Below are 18,839 nucleotides of genomic sequence, written 5' to 3'. Positions count from 1 at the left end.
CAGTGCTTAATCTCTTGTGCTTAATAAAAGCAGTATCAGTTTAACAAAACTGGTGACTTGGAAAATGACTGTAGTAAAACAATGATTTCTTCCCCTATGCCCACCTATTCAGAGACAGTATAATTAGTGATTACCTTAACAATGATACTCCCTTCATCATAGCCCAAAGCGACATTATTGGACCCTCTCAGACTGGCCACACACCACACCCTCTCCATTCCATAATTCAATGTGCTCTCAAGGCGATATGTGCTTGAATGCCATATACGCACAGTTCCTAAAAAGAAGAAATGTGAATACTCCCTTTTAATTTGAACATCCAACAATGAACTATGTCAGGTGAACCAGACACATGGAAATCTTTATGTTCAAACAGAAAACACTTCCTGGCAGCTTAATTTTTAAAAATCTATAGTCTAATGAGTGGTTTAATAAAGCAACAGAAAATTTGTAAGAAACGACAACTAAGAAATATAATTACAAATGTGAACTAATAACAGGATTTGCTGGCTGTAGTGCTTACTGTGTACCAGATGCTTTATACATGTGATTTCTTCCCATCTTTTCACCATAATCGTGTGAGGTGGATATGTCTGTTCCCAATATGTCATTCGTCCAAACCACACGTCCATGAAGTGTCAGAACCTGAATCTGACCCCAGGTTTTAGACTCAAAGCACAGGCTTTTTTAGTTTTTTTCTAGGAATTCCAGATATCCTCTTATTTAAGTAAAAGATTTAAAACACATTAGAATGATGATGATATCCCTTTACTCTTTTATAGTTTAAGAGTTCTATGCTAATAAAAATACTAAAAATCCTTAGAAAACTCCAATTACAATGCAGGACTCTCCCTGTCTTAATTATCCACTTAGTAATTACAAGCATAGGAATAAGCACACATTTCCAACTTACCATCTTCTGAACCTGTGATGATGATCGGCAACTCAGGATGAAAACTGGCACAAGACACATTTTGGGCATGTCCCTCCAGCGTCTGCACACATGTTTTATTCTGTAATCAAGACACAGAAAACATTTTTATTAGTGAAAAACAAGTAATTCATCCTTAATTTTGCCAGTGCACAGATATATTATAAATTATAGTGGGCATGACAATCTAAATAGTACTTAGATATTTTTGATATAGAATTATCTATGTGTATGGGTTTCCTATTATTTCATAGTACAGGCAAATATAAATGTAAATATAACAGGTAAAAATGATCAGACACATACATACACAAAAGATCTCTGGTTTGCATCTGAGTATTTTTCCCCAAATTCCTAGGATAATGTCTTTAAAGCTTTTATTCTGTATTTAAATACAAAACTGGTTTTCTAGGCCTCATTTTATTAACTGCTGGATAAATTTTTATGTGAGAAACAAAAAATAAAATTTAACAAAATCTTGAAGTTAAAACAAGATAGTAGCAAGAGTTCATAACTAGGTTTAAAAGAGTCTATGTGGCAAACTGGTTGTACCATGCTTGTTTCATGACATTAGTCATTTTGAGCTGCTCATTTTCAAATATAAACAAAGTCTGCCAATGATGATGCTAAAATGTAAGAATCCACTTTAATTAAAATGTTAAAATTTCTTTTTTTTAAAATCTGTTAATAGTTTTATTATTTTTTTATGTGTACTACCATGGGCCAGGATTGTACTCAGTCAACAACTGCCTCACAAATGATTTAAGAAAAATTCTGCCCTGATAGAAGCAAAGATAAAGGAGAGAATTTACACTGTAAGAGGCACCATTTCCCCACAGAATACCTCTTGGCATTTCCTGAATGAGTGGGACTAGCAACCTACATTAATCATATTTCAAGAAGTAATAGCAATAAGTAAAATTTAAATGGATTAGTAAAATAATATTTACAAGACTCTGAACAATTCTTGAACTCTTACTAGAACCACAAACAAAGAACAATTCTATTTTAAGGAACTTCATAAAGGACTAAATGTGCAGCTGACATCTGCCAGTGATGATCTGGTAACATATAACTTGTCCAGTAGTCAAACACTTGTTTTTATAGTGTTTTCTAACCATCAGAGATCATTAGAGGCAAAGCCTATAAGATGCTGTACACACACACAAAAATGGTCATTGTGGGCACTACCAATGAAAGGGTAGATAAACAAATCTTCTGGTGAACAGAAAGTAAAAGAAATAACACTCTGCACGCTTCATCCTACAAGATGAATGTCCCTAGAAAGAATCCAGTGAAAAGGGCTGCAGTTACAAGAAATGAAGGAAGAGGACTGGTGGCATTCTCTCTGAAGGATGCAGCTGAGGTTGATCCAGGTTTATCCAGGTGTGCTACCTTTCTGAGCCTTAAGCCTTCATCTCTTAGGTGTCGATTTTCTCTTGGTAGCTTCATTTCTCCCTGAAGTCTTTTACACTCTTCCAAGAGTTTCCTTGTTTCAGTATCATTGAGTGAAACACTGTGGTTTTGGCATGGGTCCATCTTGTTTAGATGCGTTCAGCGGAACAGCTTTTCTAGGGTCCATATCATTCAATTTATCATTTTCCTTGGGCATTTCAAAAACACATCTCAATTTAGAATCCATTAATTCATCAGATTTTGTCTCTTTCCATACAGCTTCCATATCTGAAATGTTCCGTGGAACAAAAACTGTAACATAAACTTGTGTTTACTCTTCACTGGGATCATAGTCAAAAGGCTGTAGCATTACTGAAACAGTCACAGTCAACCCAGATCAATAATTCCAGTTGGGCCTCACATAGTACTGACGAGGTGCTGTAGTCTTCACTTTGAAACGTATTTTCTACCTGATAGATTTTGCAACTTAAGATTTGTAGTGTCATCTGTAAGGAGTCTTTGAACTTGAGGCCTGTGGGAGGGTTGAGACCAGGATCTGTTCATGCTTCGCTTAGAACCCAGAGGTGGATGCCATCAGAGAGACAGTGAAGAGTGGGGACGTGCCTGGGGCAGCAGTCTGCTGCCTAGGGAAAGAAGACCATGGGGGCTATAGCTTGGCCGAGCTCTATGATGGGGCCAGTTCACAACTCTTGCATCCCAACACCTGCTGCTATGTCGCCAGCATTGGTGGGTTGCTGGCTGGGTCAGGAGCTCTGGATCTCACAACTGACTTAACCCCACACCAGCCACTAGGGCCACACGCACTGTGATCCTTGGAGCCCCATGTGACAACTTCTGCAAGCCTACATGTGTCCACCAGCAGACAGGAGCCTAGAATTTCTAATTTCTACTATTAAATGAATATGACAGCATTTTATTTTTAAATTGTGTTAGGTATTTGTTTTCATTTTTATGGGGAATCCTGGGAGCAAGTTTAGGCACAAATACTGAGGCCTTAAGTTATGCTATGCACAGAATTCAACAATCCAAGTTTTAACTGTTCAAAAGAAACAGTAAGAAGCATGACTAACATATGGCGAGTAAAGTTATAAAAGAACTGTACCTGATAGTCCCATATTTTAACCAGACGGTCATCTGCACCTGAAATGAGGTATGGTTTGTCGCCACCACTGTAGTAGTCAATGCAATTCACACCTTTCTCGTGTCCCTCCAAAGTGAAATTTGGTGATGAGGAGCCCAGCTGCCATACCTTCAGAGAGCAACAGCATCTGCCAGTCAATATGGGGGTCTTACTTTTCAGAAGATGGCTCTACCACACCTCCGACATAATGTATAAAATGTGAAATCCCAAAAAAGAGAAGCTCGAGAACATTCATTTTTTCCACCCATTTGTTTTTGTTCTTTGTCACTTTACCTAAATTTCCAGGGAGCAGAATCACTATGGTATAATCTGAAAAATGCCAGTTTTTAGGCTTTAATCCCTAGAGATTATGATTTAGTGGCTCTACAACCCTAAGATGTTCAGATATATAACATTTAATACTAATTAAGCTGTCAAACAGTAAACATATAACATTTTGTATAAGTTAAAGAAAAAATGTTATATAGCTATAAGCATACACGTGTAAGCAGAAGTTAATGCAATGTATCATTTTAAATCTATGCACATAGAGATACCCTAAATATTTTAATAGAAAAAGGAATACAGCTGCACTGACTGCAACACATATTCAGCATCTAGTACAGGCAAGGCACTGTGCTGCTTGCTAATGAATGCCTGTCTGGTGGAGGAAGATGACACACAGTTCCTGCCCCAAACATCAACATTTCAAGGGATAAAAATTTCCAAAGGCACATTATTATTCAGTGTGAAGACCATTAAGAGAGGCAAAAAGCAATGGAATGAATGAGATGAGCATGACTGGCTCTGTCTAGAGGGGAAATGGATGTCTGAAGAGAGCTTCTCAGAGTAAATAATTAGGCTAAGCCTTGAAGGATGAGTAATTCACCAGAGGAAAATACATTAAAAAGGGAGAATAAAGAGTACTGTAGGCAGAGGGAACAGCTAAATAAGGTAGGTTCTGTAAACATTCATGGCATCTCTAGAGAATGGTGACTAGATCAGGGTTATAGACAAGATCTCATAATATTAGCTGAGGCAGTCTTGGAAGCCCTTGTATTCCATACTAGGCATTTGAATTTTATCCTCAGGTTGGCAACTGATAAGATAGAATCCGGGTTTTAGCAAGATAACTCGCAGCATATGGAGAAATGGAGTAAGAAAAAGAGAATGGAGGCAGATAAAATTTAAATAAAAAACAGATTCATAATCAGTAGAGGTCAAGAACAAATATTGTACACTAAAAAAAGAGGAAATAGTAACCTAAAGATGATGTGGGCATTTTTTTAAAATTCTGGGTTTGCAGAGGTTTAAAATTCTTACAAAATATTGCTTCCACATGGAAAAACATTCATTAAGAATACTGAGTTGTCACATATTTTTCTAAACAGAATGTGCCTTTCTGGATCAAAATGAAGTCCTATTCTGAAGTCCTATTTTGACTTCAAAATGTGCTTCTGAGAGAAACTTCTAAGATGAAAACAACTTTCTGGGTAGCCGGTAGTAAATAACCTAAAACAACTGTATTCCACAATAATCATAACTGACACAAATAATAAACACCCTACCTTGATAGTTCTGTCCAAAGATGCGCTGGCAAACTGATTGTTATCTTTGGGGTTGATCACAATCTGCATAACATAATGGGTGTGTCCTTCAAACACTTGTGAGCAAGACCATTTTTTATCCCAGTCCCAGAGCTTAATAAGCATGTCATCTAGGCCAAAAGAAAGTCTCAAGTTAGTTGCAGTTTATATTTCTTTCATTCAGAAATAAGAAGTCTCTGTGCCTTTTAAGGCAGCAGATTTAACACGAATCATACATTTCATGACTTACAGAAATAGTATCAGAATTGAGTCAATTTTTCAAAATCCTTATTTATTCTAAGAATAAACTTAACTCTCTAAAAAGAAGAGATAAAATAGAGAAATCACTAATAAAAAATATAAAAATTTCATGGGAAAATTTCAGACAGACTCTGGGCTTTTTATAGAATGACCAAAGAGTAATTGCAGTTCATCTCCGGCCCTGGTTGGGGTCATGTGGGTGGCAACCAGTCGATGTGTCTCTCTCACATCGATGTTTCTCTCTCTCTTCCTCCCTCTCTCCACACACACACAAATGTTTCAAAGAGCTATTACCAATTCAGTGCAACTTGTTTTAATTGCCCTCCAAAATGTCCACTGTTTTATACTTAACACCAAAGAGCAAACTAGTCTGAATAGAAAGGTAAAACTCACTAGGGTACATGGCAATCTGCCAAAAGCTCACTCATCAGCATGTAAATGAGCTTTCTGTTCAGCAGATGTTTAAGCATCTAGACCTTTAGGTCTTCCCTGACAGGAATTAAAGCAATTCTGCTATATAAATCCTAAATAGAGTTGATATTTCATTAAAATATAAAAGCAAGCAGCACCAATATCAAGTTAATGAATTTAAATAGTTTAAAGGCTGCTTGGAATTAGAACTCTACTTGTAACAGCAGTCAAGAATTGCATGTCTCACAAAATAAAAATAAATCACTCAAAGAGATGCACATGACCAGAAGAGGTCACCTCTTACCACTGCTAGTGAGAATGAAAGGCTGGGTTGGATGAACAGCGATACAGCGAATGTAGTCTGAGTGTGCTTCAAACATATGAACTCTCTCCAGAGTATTATAATTGAACACTCTAATCTGCATGTCATCCTAGAAATGGAAATTTAAAAACTATCATTACAGTAATGAAGTAAATTGCACGAAAAAGTATACTATAGGCTCAAGGTTTTAAAGTCCATGCTTCAAAACACTACACTAATTTACAAAGCAAATCAAGAATCAGAATTCTGCAACTCATTTACATAATCTTTGACCAATTCAGAAAATGCAATTAGAAATTCATATAATTACTTACCGCTCCAGTCACAACCCAATTCTTCCTTGCAACAAACTTTGCCGCTCGAACAGGAAGATCACACACTTCAAATGTTTTCACCAGCGTCTTTAAAATTTAACAAGAATAACTGAAAAAATCTGCCCTGTTACATTTTAAACATATAATTATTTAGATCATTTCTAATTTAAAAATATTCTCAGGTTAAAACATAAAAGCTCAACAGTCAAGTTAAAAAAATGAATCTATTTTTTTTTTTAACAGGTTCAAAATTAAAATACTCACAAAAGATTTTTTTTAAAAGTAAATGTCGCCCTGGCCAGTTTGGCTCAGCGATTAGAGCATTGGCCTGCGGTCGAAAGAGACCCGGGTTCCATTCCAGCTAAGGGCATGTTCCTCGGTTGCACTTTGTCCCCGGCCCTGGTTGGGTCGTGCAGGTGGCATCCACTCGATGTGTCCCTTTCACGTTGATGTTTCTCTCTCCCCCCCCCCCTCCCTCCCTTCCCATTCTATATGAACAAAAAAATGGAAAAATGTCCTCGGGTGAGGATTTAAAAAAAAAAAAGTAAATGTCCACAAGATGGAATTCCAGATCCTCTATGCTCCAGCCCTTCCCATCTTAGGCTACTCCCAAACTTACCTTTGCTCCTGTTCCCTCTGCCTGAAAACCCGCGCACAGAACCTTACACTTCTCTTTCATAATTTAGCACCTTCATAATTATGTGTTTAATGTCAATCCCTCCTGCTAAGCTCCCTGAAGGCAGAAATCGTGTTCACTACTATATCCTCAGAGCCTAAAACAATGACTGGAAAACAACCAGTGTGTTGTATTTGTTGAATGAATTAGCTCCTAGTCTCTTCTTTTTAAAATGAAACCCATAAACTCATAAAATAAACCCACAAACAAGGTACAATTATTTTGTACACTTTAGCATATGCTTCCATATGAATATTATTTAACTCTTTTTAGTGAAGTATGAGAAACAGAGATGTTCAGATGTTTCTTCAAGCTGCTCCAAAAGGAGTAATATATACCGGATAAAGGTAGGAAACTAGGAGTCACTCCTAGAAAGAGCAGAGATGAATGCATTTCTTTGTTCTCCCACTGTGATCCCTCATTCTTTAAAATTCTGAAAAATCAAACTATCATTTTTCAATCTCTCTTTTCATGCCATAGAGTAATAAAAACAGCACAATCTTACTGATTAACCATGTGAACTAAACAAAAAGAATAGGAACTAGTTCATTAGAACTGTTGAACCTCCTGCTCTGGCTTAGGCAGCTTCTTCAGACAAATACTGAATAAATGGTGACATCAGCTCCAACCTGTAAAACCACTACCAGTCAACTATGATATAGACACTGAGAACAGACAGAAATGCAATCCATAAGATGACAAACAAATCCACAAAAGCTCATGAGGAGCCAACAAATCCAGAGATCTGTTGAGCAATAAGAATAAAGCAGCTGCAGAACAAAAGTCAAGGTCCAGGTCCACATTAAGTGCTGAGGCTGACACAAATGACATGCAGGTTGGTCTCCGTACTCTAAAAGGTAAACAATCTAAAGAGGAGGAAATGCTACACACTCAACATACAAACACCCAATGTAAGTTAGAAAAATAATGACTAACACACAGGTCTCATACACAATTTTACCTAATTTGATTTTATCCTTCTGACAATCTTGTGATATAGGGAAGAAAACAATCTCATCTTCATTTTAGATAAGTAAAATAAGCTTCAACATGGTTGAAAGGCTTGCCCATATCATTTAATTAGCAGGATGACTTCAAATTCTAACATACTGATTTTGTAACCATTGTAGCCACTGCCTTAAAGAGTATATAATATCTCCTTACTTGAAATTCAAGTACATTTGAATTTATTTCCAAAAACCTATTGCCTTTTTCAAGAATTGTGCTCCTAATATACATGAGTAGTAAGTAACTCCTATTGGTGATAAATAGAAAAAAAAAAAAAAAAACCAGGGAGAACCAAAATAGATCAACCATTCAACAAAGACAGAGTATGCATTATGAGCCTAACTGCCAGGCATGCCCTTGTAGGAACAGCAGGAACTAAGACTAGGATAATCCCTGCCCTCATAGTACCTCCATTCTCGAAGAAAAAAAAAAATAAGGTATTACCAAGGAGATAAATTACACAAGTGCCAAGCATATGGCCTTGCAGGAGAGCACAGAAGGGTACAGATGAGAAAAACAAGGCAAAATAAATGGCCCAGATAAAGCAGAGTTGTGCTACAGTAAAGCCCAGAGAAAGATAAGGGAAATACACTGGGCTTTAGAATATGCTAGTGAAATGACAGAGCTGAGAGATGGCTAAATGGAGCTGACAGAGGGGATCCCTAGAAAGAATTAGGAAGTGTGGTGGGGGTGAGGGGAAGCATCAATATACCCACTAAACAAAATCAGAAAGGTTTCAAGTATTTGGATGAAGAAGTATACCAAAAATAAAACAAACAAACCATAAAACAGAATGCACATTATCTGCATTAAGGCAAAAGTCATTCACAAGGTCAAGATTTGAAATTGCAGAGGACAGAAACCCTGAAATAGTATATAGCAATAAATGGAATGTTTATTATTCATTAGTTCAATAAATAATTATTGAGCGCTTACTATGTGTCAGGTAATATTACAGGCACTTGGACACAGAAGAGAACAAAGTGTTAATGTGCATAACGTGTCACCAATGGGGTCCTGATTCAGTGTGCAGTTATTACTATTTCATTATAGTGATGTAAGGCTGTAACAGTGTTTTTAGGTTTACTCCTGACCTTGGTTCCCTAAGTCTATTTTTGCCATCTTAAATTATTCAAATGTGAATTTTTATCTGTATTTTAATAACTTAACCTTGGATATTGAAGGTAATTATTGTATAAGCAAACACATACCTGTATGGTATAGTGCTGATTATATGTCTTGTACTTTGCAAGAGAAAAATTAAGGATGGCTAAGAAACGCTTCAAATATGAGATAAACTAATTTGAAGGAGACATTTACTCATATGGAAGAGAACAAAACAAGCCTGGCTAGTGTGGCTCAGTGACTAAGCGTTGACCCATGCACCAGGAGGTTGCCTGTTCGATTCCTGGACAAGGCACATGCCCAGGTTGTGGGCCAAATCCCCAGTGAGGGGCATGCAGGAGGTGGCCAATCAATGTTCTCTCTCACTGATGTTTCCATCTCTCTCTCCCCCTCTTCTCGCTCCCACTCTCTATAAAATCAATAAAGAGAAAAAAAATAACAAAACAAGAATTTAAGGCAAATATTCTATAAAATGCATATTCTCATATGTGTAATCAAAACCTGACTACAAATATTTCTCTGATATAATTTATAATTTGTAAGTACTAGGGAAAAAATTAAATTAAAAATCCCATTCTTAAGATTGTTAGAATATTCACTGAATGGAAAATTAAATACTTTCTCTAGAGCAGCGGTTCTCAATCTATGGGTCGCGACCCCTCTGGGGTTTGAACAATCCTTTTACAGGGTTCACCTAAGACATAACAGTAGCAAAATTACAATTATGAAGTGGCAACAAAAATAATTTTATGGCTGGGGGTCACCACAATATGAGGAACTGTATTAAAGGGTCGCGGCAATAGGAAGGTGGAGAACCACTGCACTAGAGCAAGTAATCTTATATTGGTGTCGGTTTCCTTAATCTCAAAGACAAGCTATTACTACTTACATCAGAATTTAACATTTAAATACTGTATAATACAAGACCAGAACAGTGTTTCTCATAGGCTATGTTCCTCTTTATTGAAAGTTCTTTGTACCAATTTGAGAAAGCAGCCTGTATATAGCTATTGGACTCTGTTATGATATTTCTTCTCTCTCATTATAAACACTGTCTAACACAGTATTTCTAATAAAGTCCTTTAAAACTCCTACCTGTGTTTCATGATTCCAAACGCACACACTGCCGTTGTAAAGACTCGCCAACATCCATGGCTCCGTAGGATGCAAATCCACACTCTTAACTCGATCAGAACGAGCAGTTAGCTTTCTCTTGATATCAAGTCGTAGAGGCTGAGAAACATTAAAAAAAATTAAATTGGTATGCCAAACAAAATGTTTCAGATTATAACTAAAAACAGCCTATTAATAGGTCTACAAAACAATTCAATTTTTGCTTTGTTGAACTGTAGACAGTTTCAAGTCTAAACATTTGGATGGAGTAGACCAAAAACAACAAAACCCAGAATGCATATTACCTGCATTAAAGCAAAGGAATTCACAAGGTAAGGTCTTCTACTTCTTCACTCACATACACAAAAAATATGACTATTAAAAAAAAATTTAATTATAGCAGAAGCTGTCAAACATTTTGGCCTCAGGACCACTTTATACTATTAAAAAATTCTAAGGGCCCTAGAAAAGCTTTTTATATGGGTTATATCTATTGATATTTACTATGTTAAAAAATAAAACTGAGACAGCTGAGGACAGCTGGTTTCTCATACCTGCTTCGGCCTTCAATATGTTGTTTTGGTTGATGTACAGGATAAAAACAAACAAAAACAAAAACCTGTCTCACAAAGATATGTACTTAGAAAGAAAAATTTTAACTTTTTTCCCCAAATAATTGTGGACATTCTTCTTTGATATCACACCAAAACTTAAGAAGTGGTAATTTCTTAAAGGTTAGATGCAATGTGAAATCTGAAACCATACAAATGAACTTTTTATACTTTCTTTGTTACTTAAAATCCATTGGTATATTCTGTATTTTTGTAAATCCTCACCCGAGGACACTTTTGCATTTACCTTCAGATAGACTGGGAAGGAGAGAGGGAGGAAGAGAGAGAGAGAGAAACATCAACGTGAGAGAGACACATTGAGTGGCTACCACCCCACATGATCCCAACAGGGGCCGGGGACAAATTGCAACCGAGGTACATGCCCTTAGCGGGAACTGAACTCAGGACTGACTCTCTGGTCTGCGGGCCGACACTCTAACCACTGAGACAAACTGGCCAGGGCTATTCTGTATTTTTAATAGATCCATGTATCATTTTGTAACATCATGCATTGGTCATTTGGAAACTGTTGGTTCACTGAATTATGCAGATCTTCCAAATGTTGACACATTTCATTACACAGTATCAACCACCTTCATTAATATCACCATCAATCTTAACTGATAAGTTTTTAAGTATTAGAAATCTGTTAAGGTCAGTGATAAAAGTTTTCTAAAATTCTAACTTTCACTTGAAAGCTCTAATTTTATTATCAGCAACAAATACTGTCAGGGGCCAAATAAATTCCTTCAGTTTTTAAAAAATGTCTGCCAAATAATCAAGTCTGAACAACCACAGTTTGTCAGCTATTGTTTCAAGTAAAGCTAGCACCTTAAACAAAAGTATGCAACAGAAGTGCTTTATGCCTACTTCCCATTTCATCACAGAATAATTAAAAGATGTATACACAACTGTTGAGATGTGATAAAATTAATAAATTAGCACTGCTTCATCAATGACATTCTTAATGAAACTGGTTTTTAAAAAAAATACACTACCAGTACAACTTGGTGACACTGTGCCGGCAGTTTTACCTTTCATTACTTTTACAGCATCAGTACAAATATCAACACAGTGAAAAAGGCCCATAGTATCTCACTATTAGGAAAATAGTTGTTGTTTTTTTAATCCTTACCTGAGGATATTTTTCCATTTATCTTCAGATAGAGTGGGAGGGAGAGACAGAGACACAGACACATAGATGTGAGAGAGACATATCAACTGGCTATCTCCCGCATGACCCTGACCAGGGCTGGGGACGAACTGCAACTGAGGTACGTGCCCTTGACTGGAATCGAACCTGCAACTCTTTGGTCCTTGGGCCGACACTCTTAACTGCTGTGCCAAAGCAGCCGGGGCAGGAAAATAGTTTTGTGGACCTCCTGAAAAAATATGGGGAACTCCTCCAAGATGGTGGATCACATTTTCAGACCCTTGGTTTATAAACTACCTGTTAAATAATATATCTACCAAATCAAAATTTCTGTCCATGTCATTAGTATCACATAAGAAAATATTCTTAAGAAGAGTTATTCATGACATCTTAGTACCTCTAAATTATAATATTGATCAAAATAGTATGACACTGGCATAAAAACAGACATATATCAATGGAACAAAATAGTCCAGAAATAAACCCACCCATATATGTAGTCAAGTAATTTATGATGAAGGAGCCAAGAATATACAATGGGGAAAGGCCAGTCTTCAATAAACGGTGATGGGAAAACTGGACAGCCACATGCAAAACAATGAAACTGGACAACTATCTTATACTATCCACAAAAATTAACTAAAACGGATTAAAGAGTTCCAGAAACTATAAAATAAAATACTATAAAATAACTATAAAATAAAATAAAAACTATTAAATAGGACCAGAAACTATAAAACTCGTGGAAGAAAACAGGAAAAAAGCTCCTTGACATTGACATCCATATATATATATATTTTTAATCCTTACCTGAGCATATTTTTTTCCATTGATTTTTAGAGAGAGAAGAGGAGGGAGGAAGAGGGGAAGGGGAAAGAAACATGGATGTGAGAGACACACTGATTGGTTGTCTCCTGCACAAATCGCACCTCAACCAGGGCTGGGAGTCAACCTGCAACCCAGGTACGTGCCCTTGGCTGGGAATTGAACCTAAGACCCTTCGGTGCATGGTACCCTAACCACTGAGATACACCAGCCAGGGCAGAGATTATTTTTGTTTTTAAATCTAACACTCAAAGCAAGGTAACAAAAGTAAAAATAAACATGTGAGACTACATCAAACTAAAAAGCTTTTCCACAACAAAGGCAACCATCAACAAAATGGAAAAGCAACCTACTGAATGGGAGAAATTAGTTGCAAATCATACATATGATAAGGGGCTAACAGCCAAAACATAAAAAACTCATACTACTCAATAGCAAAAAAACAAGCCAATTTAAAAATGGGTAGATAGCCCTGGCCGGTTTGGCTCAGCGGTTAGAGCATCAGCCTGCGGTCCGGAGAGACCCAGGTTCGGTTTCCGCTAAGGGTACGTGCCTCGGTTGCAGTTTGTCCCCGGTCCTGGTTGGTCCTGCGGGTGGCGGCCACTCGGTGTGTCCCTTTCGTGTCAATGTTTCTCTCTCTCTCTCTTCCTCTCTCCCTCCCACTCTATCTGAACAAAGAATGAAAAAACGTCCTCGGGTGAGGATAAAAATAAAAAATAGATAGATAAATAAATAAATAAAATAAAATAAAAAAAAATGGGTAGATGATCCGAACAGACATTTCTAAAGAAGACATGTGGCCAACAGGTATATGAAAAGATGGTCAACATCACTACTCATCAGGAAAATGCAAATCAAAACCACAATAAGAGCCCTGGCCACGTGGCTCATTTGTTTGGAACATCATCCAATACACCAAAATGTTCTGGGCACATATGTTCAATTCCCAGTCAGGGCACATACCTTGGTTGAAGGTTCAATCCTCAACTGGGGTGAGTACGGGAGGCAACCAATTGATGTTTCTCTCTTACATCTCTCCCTCTCTCTCGAAAAATCAATGAAACATATCCTTGGGTGAGAATTAAGAAAAAAAAAATTTTTAAACCACAATAAAATATCACCTCACACCTGTTAGAATGACTATCAGAAAGACAAGAAATGTCCCGCCAGTGTGGCTCCGCGGCTGAGCATCAACCCATACACCAAGAGGTTCCCGGTCAGGGCACATGTCCAGGTTGTGGGCCAAATCCCCAGTGGGGGGCATGCAGGAGGCGGCCAATCGATGTTCTCTCTCATCAATGTTTCTCTCTCTCTCCCCCTTTTGCTTCCTCTCTCTCTAAAATCAATAAAGGGAAAACAATTAAAAAAAAAAAAGACAAGAAATAACAAGTGTGGGTGAGGACATAAGGAAAGGGGAACCCTTGTGCACTCCTGGTGAGAATGTAAATTGGTTCAACCACTATGGAAAACAGTATGGAGGTTCCTCAAAAAAATAAAACTAGAACCACATGATCTAGCAATTCCACTTCTGGGGATTTATCTGAAAACAAAAACAGCAACTCAGAAAGATATGTGCACCCATCAATGGGTAAATATTATACACATATACACACACAAAATCGAATATTACTCAGCCATAAAAAAAAAAATGAAACCTTGCCTCTGTGACAACATGGATGGATCTTGAGGGCATTGCACTATGTGAAATAAGTCAGACAGAAAAAGACAAACACTGTCTCAATTATATGTGGAATTTAATTTAAAAAACAAACAAACAAAAAAATACCACCACTAGAACTCATAGATCTTTTCAGAGAGAACAGATGGGTGGTTATAAGGGGCAGGGGATGGGGGTTGGTGAAATGGGTGAAGGAAGTCAAATATTACAGACTTCCAGTTATAAAACAAGTCATGGGGACAGTATGGTAACTATAGTTAATAACTGTGCTGCATATTTGAAAGTTGCTAAGAGAGATCTTAAAAGTTCTTATCATAAGAAAAAAATTTTTACACATGTATATTGTGATGGGTATTAACTAGACTTTTTGTGACGATCATTTTACAATATGTATATACAAATATCTGATCGCTATATTGTAATTATTGTTATATTTCAATTATATATTGAAACTAATATGTTATATGTCAATTATACCTCAACAAAAATAAACTGAGTTCTTTAGAGGAAAGTACATTTATTTTGGCAATAATGCTAGGCAATGTCATGTATGATGAATACAGGCCACATCTGTGTCCATGAAGGCCTTTGGAGTCAAATGAGAGTATTTATATTATTTAAATGAATTCAAGTTACAGGAACCTGATGGAAAGTAAAACAGTTTTAAACAAGAACTAAAATACTCTCTCAAGCCAGAAAATACAATTTTAAAATTGCATTTTTCAACCTGGATTCCTCATCTAAACCACAGAACAGAAAATGATTTAAATAACGATTTTCTTAATTCTCCAAAAGATAACATTCTAGGAGAAAAGTTAATTCATTATATACATGATGCCTTACAGCAGTAGTCTTAATTCTTTCTTTAAAGCAAACTGAGGAAGACTTATTTAAAACCTATTTCCCCTTCAACAGGTCTTTTTGTTTTTTTATCCTCACCTGAAGACATTTTTTCATTTTTTGTTCAGATAGAGTGGGAGGGAGGGAGGGAGAGAGAGAGAGAGAGAGAGAGAGAGAGAGAGAGAGAGACATCTAGGTGTAAGGGACACTATCAAGTGGTTGCCTCCCACATGACCCAACCAGGGCAGGGGACAAACTGCAACTGAGGTACATGCCCTTACAATGCTCTAACTGCTGAGCCAAACTGGCCAGGGCTTTTCAACAGGTCTTAAACACAAACTAAAAATTTATCTGGCAAGCTGAATTACCGTCATTCATATTTTTATTTTGGGGAACTCTCATGATGTTCATGAATGGGACAGAAATTTAAGGTTACTTTTCAACACAAAATGAAGATCACTAGATAATTTAAACAGATAATTTCCTGAGACAAAGCAAACACCTCACAGGGCTTTTATTCATCTTTTTGCATCTGTGTCAAATTTGGGTCACTGATTACTTTGACCCTTGTTCTTACTTCTGTACATGCCTCCCCTACTTTTAGCAACAACCTATATCTCTTAATTTATTTTAAATGATCAGAGGTTTCTGGCTCTTCTCTACAATCACCACAAAAAATGTTTTCCCTGCCATACCTTCTTCTCCATCTCAAACTTTCTACTTTCAAACCATCATCTTCACATTCAAATTTTAACTTTTTTTTTTTTTTATCCTCACCTGAGGACATTTTTCTATTTTTTGTTCAGGTAGAGTGGGAGGGGGAGAGAGGGAGAGAGAGAGAAACATCGATGTAAAAGGGACACATCGAGTGGCTGCCACCCGCACGACCAACCAGGGCCGGGGACAAACTGCAACCGAGGTACATGCCCTTAGCGGGAACCGAACCCGGGTCTCTCGGGACCGCAGGCCGATGCTCCAACCTCTGAGCCAAACCGGCCAGGGCTAAATTTTAACTTTTTTTGATCGCTCTCTTTTTTTTAATCCTTACCCGGGATATTTTTCCATTAATCTTCAGATAGAGTGGGAGAGAGGGAGGAAGACAGAGAGAAACATCAATGTGAGACAGCACATCAACTGGTTGCTTCCCGTATGACCCCAGCCCTGGTTGGGATCTGAACTGCAACCAAGGTATGTGTCCTTGACTGGAATTGAACCTGTGGTATGGGCTACTTTTTCTGATCTCTTCAGAGTAAACAAACATGAAATGTCTATTATATGCCAGGAGCCATGATGGGGGCTTTCACTAAGCCAGCACACCTCATACTTTTCCTCCACTAAATGAGGAAATCGGACACTTACAACTGTGTAAATTTGATCATAAAATGTTTTAAATAATTGATTACTGAACAAAAGTGATGCTCCAGGAAGGTGGGCTAGGGGACTGAGCAATCCCCATTATACCTTTACCTACCCCCGATGAACAAATCCTAGTTTCAAAAGCACAGCCAAGAGCTCTTGCTATATTTATCCCAACATTTAAGTGACTATTTTGAATGAGACACTGTAGTAGGCAGTCTGGAATACAAAGATGATTAAGACACTCATACTGTACCCCCAACTCTAAGTGTCTCTCTCCATCTTCCAAAAGCTGGATTCATTTAGGACTCACTAAAATGCTATTGCCAGCAATATGATCTTTCTGATTACCCTAGCCAGAAGTATCCTTTCCTATGGGTTCCTGCAGATTAAATTTTAACCTTTGAAAATGTGTAAATCTCACTTTTTGATTTTTAGAGTAAGCGCTCCTTACGGGCAGGGTTACTGCTTACTCTTGTCTTTATCTCCACAGCACCTTATAGATATACATCAGAGACATGGTGGTCTGGTTCCAGACCATTGCAATAAGGCAAGTCACACAAATTTTTTGGTTTCCCAGTACAAGTAAAAGTCATGTCTACACTATACTGTAGTCTATTAAGTGTGTAGCAACACTGTCTCAAAAACAATGTACATTTCTTAATTAAAAATACTTTATGGCTAAAAATTCTAATCATCTGAGCCTTCAGCAAGTTGTAATCTTTTTGCTGATGGAGGGTCTTACCTTCAATTTGTAAAAAAAAAAAACAACAGTTTTTGTGCAGTGTAATAAAGCAAAGCACAATAAAATGAGGTATGCCTGTATCTGGGTATGGGGTTTAAGGATAGACAATACAATCCAGGTCTAGAGAATTATGCTGAATTCAAATTTCAGTTCCACCATTCATTTAAAATGTGTAACAGCGGGCAAGTTTACTTAACTTTTCTCAGGCTCAATACAGGTAGAAGAGTGATAATAACACATTACTTATCTCTTAGTGCTATGAGAAATAAATTCAGTATTAAACAGAACAGTGCTTGGCCTATTTATTTATAACTCACTCTCTCAGGTGTTATGGGAATTAGGAGGCAAAAGTTTAGTAAGGTAGATGGAACATAGTACACACTATATGATAAATGAATGAATAAATTCACTTTGTATCACACACAAAAGATTTAAAATGTGTTAAAGAATGAAGGAAATATTTCATTATAAAAATACACTCTTAAATGTAAAGACTGCAAAAGAAAACGAAATTAGGCAGAGCCAAGGATCTTTTCCAAAAATCTCCATTACTGAGAGCACAGCAGACCCCAGACCAGAGCAGGTCGTTGGTAATGTGAGGTGGTATAATTAAAGAGTCTTGCTCAGGGGCTCATACCTTGGAGACCCAAGAAAGTTCATGGATGAGCTTGGGGGATAGGGTGTCTGTGAGTGAACCCAATGAAATTTTATGCAACACTGTTTATGCCTTTTTCTGGGAATATCCAGAACGTTCACCAGGTTACCCAAGGAAGCAATCTCTGTTGTAGTTCTAACTGCCTAAATTAACCTGGTACAGACTTAAAAAGTTTCATTTTTTAACTGCCAGATGAGGAACCTGGATTTCATAAGCTCTTCAAGCTCCAAAATCGTTGAACCTGTTATGAACCTGTGCTTCATAACAAGCTCCCGCCCCCCAAAAAGAGACAGAGAGAAATAAAAAGACAGGAAAATGATTAAATATAAAATACTGCCTTTCTTACATTTATTTTTCCACAAAGGATATTTTCACACTATTGCATTTTAAATATTTCTGGGCATTTTTGAGGGTGAGGATTTAAAAAAGTGCTCTCGTGACTGCCATTCTTACCAGCCACCATATTTGCAAATGCCGAAAAACAGGCCAGTTTTATGAACAACTCTCTTACCCTCCTTTCCTCCTTAGAAACCTAAGCTAGAATCTCAAAGTATTTGAAATTCCACTTTTGACTCCATATGCACTTTATTTACTGACTTCTTTGCTTAAGTTCGTTGTTTGTGGTCAGCACACCACACCAGGGCCAAATGCAACCTGAGTGCAAGACCAGCTGCCACCGTTTAAGGGCATAAC

At 37.3% G+C, this 18,839-nt stretch overlaps 1 protein-coding gene and 1 pseudogene across 3 annotated transcripts in view; both read right to left on the bottom strand.

Annotated features, from left to right (window-relative positions):
- COPB2 (COPI coat complex subunit beta 2) overlaps positions 1–18,839 on the bottom strand; it is a 41,502-nt gene that overhangs the window by 22,221 nt on the left and 442 nt on the right. For all 3 annotated transcript variants that reach the window (XM_036266436.1, XM_036266437.1, XM_036266435.1), the window contains exons 2-8: positions 10,266–10,403; positions 6,362–6,448; positions 6,030–6,156; positions 5,036–5,184; positions 3,450–3,596; positions 914–1,013; positions 135–277 (exon numbers count right to left, since the gene is read on the bottom strand). In XM_036266436.1, coding sequence (XP_036122329.1) covers positions 135–277; positions 914–1,013; positions 3,450–3,596; positions 5,036–5,184; positions 6,030–6,156; positions 6,362–6,448; positions 10,266–10,403 — 891 coding nt within the window. The remainder of the gene's footprint in view (positions 1–134; positions 278–913; positions 1,014–3,449; positions 3,597–5,035; positions 5,185–6,029; positions 6,157–6,361; positions 6,449–10,265; positions 10,404–18,839) is intronic.
- Positions 2,195–3,241, bottom strand: LOC118633028 (annotated as a pseudogene).

Source organism: Molossus molossus, unplaced genomic scaffold (genome assembly GCF_014108415.1).
Source record: "Molossus molossus isolate mMolMol1 unplaced genomic scaffold, mMolMol1.p scaffold_m16_p_18, whole genome shotgun sequence".
Classification (NCBI taxonomy): Eukaryota; Metazoa; Chordata; class Mammalia; order Chiroptera; family Molossidae; genus Molossus; species Molossus molossus.
This window is presented reverse-complemented; position numbering and strand designations above follow the sequence as displayed.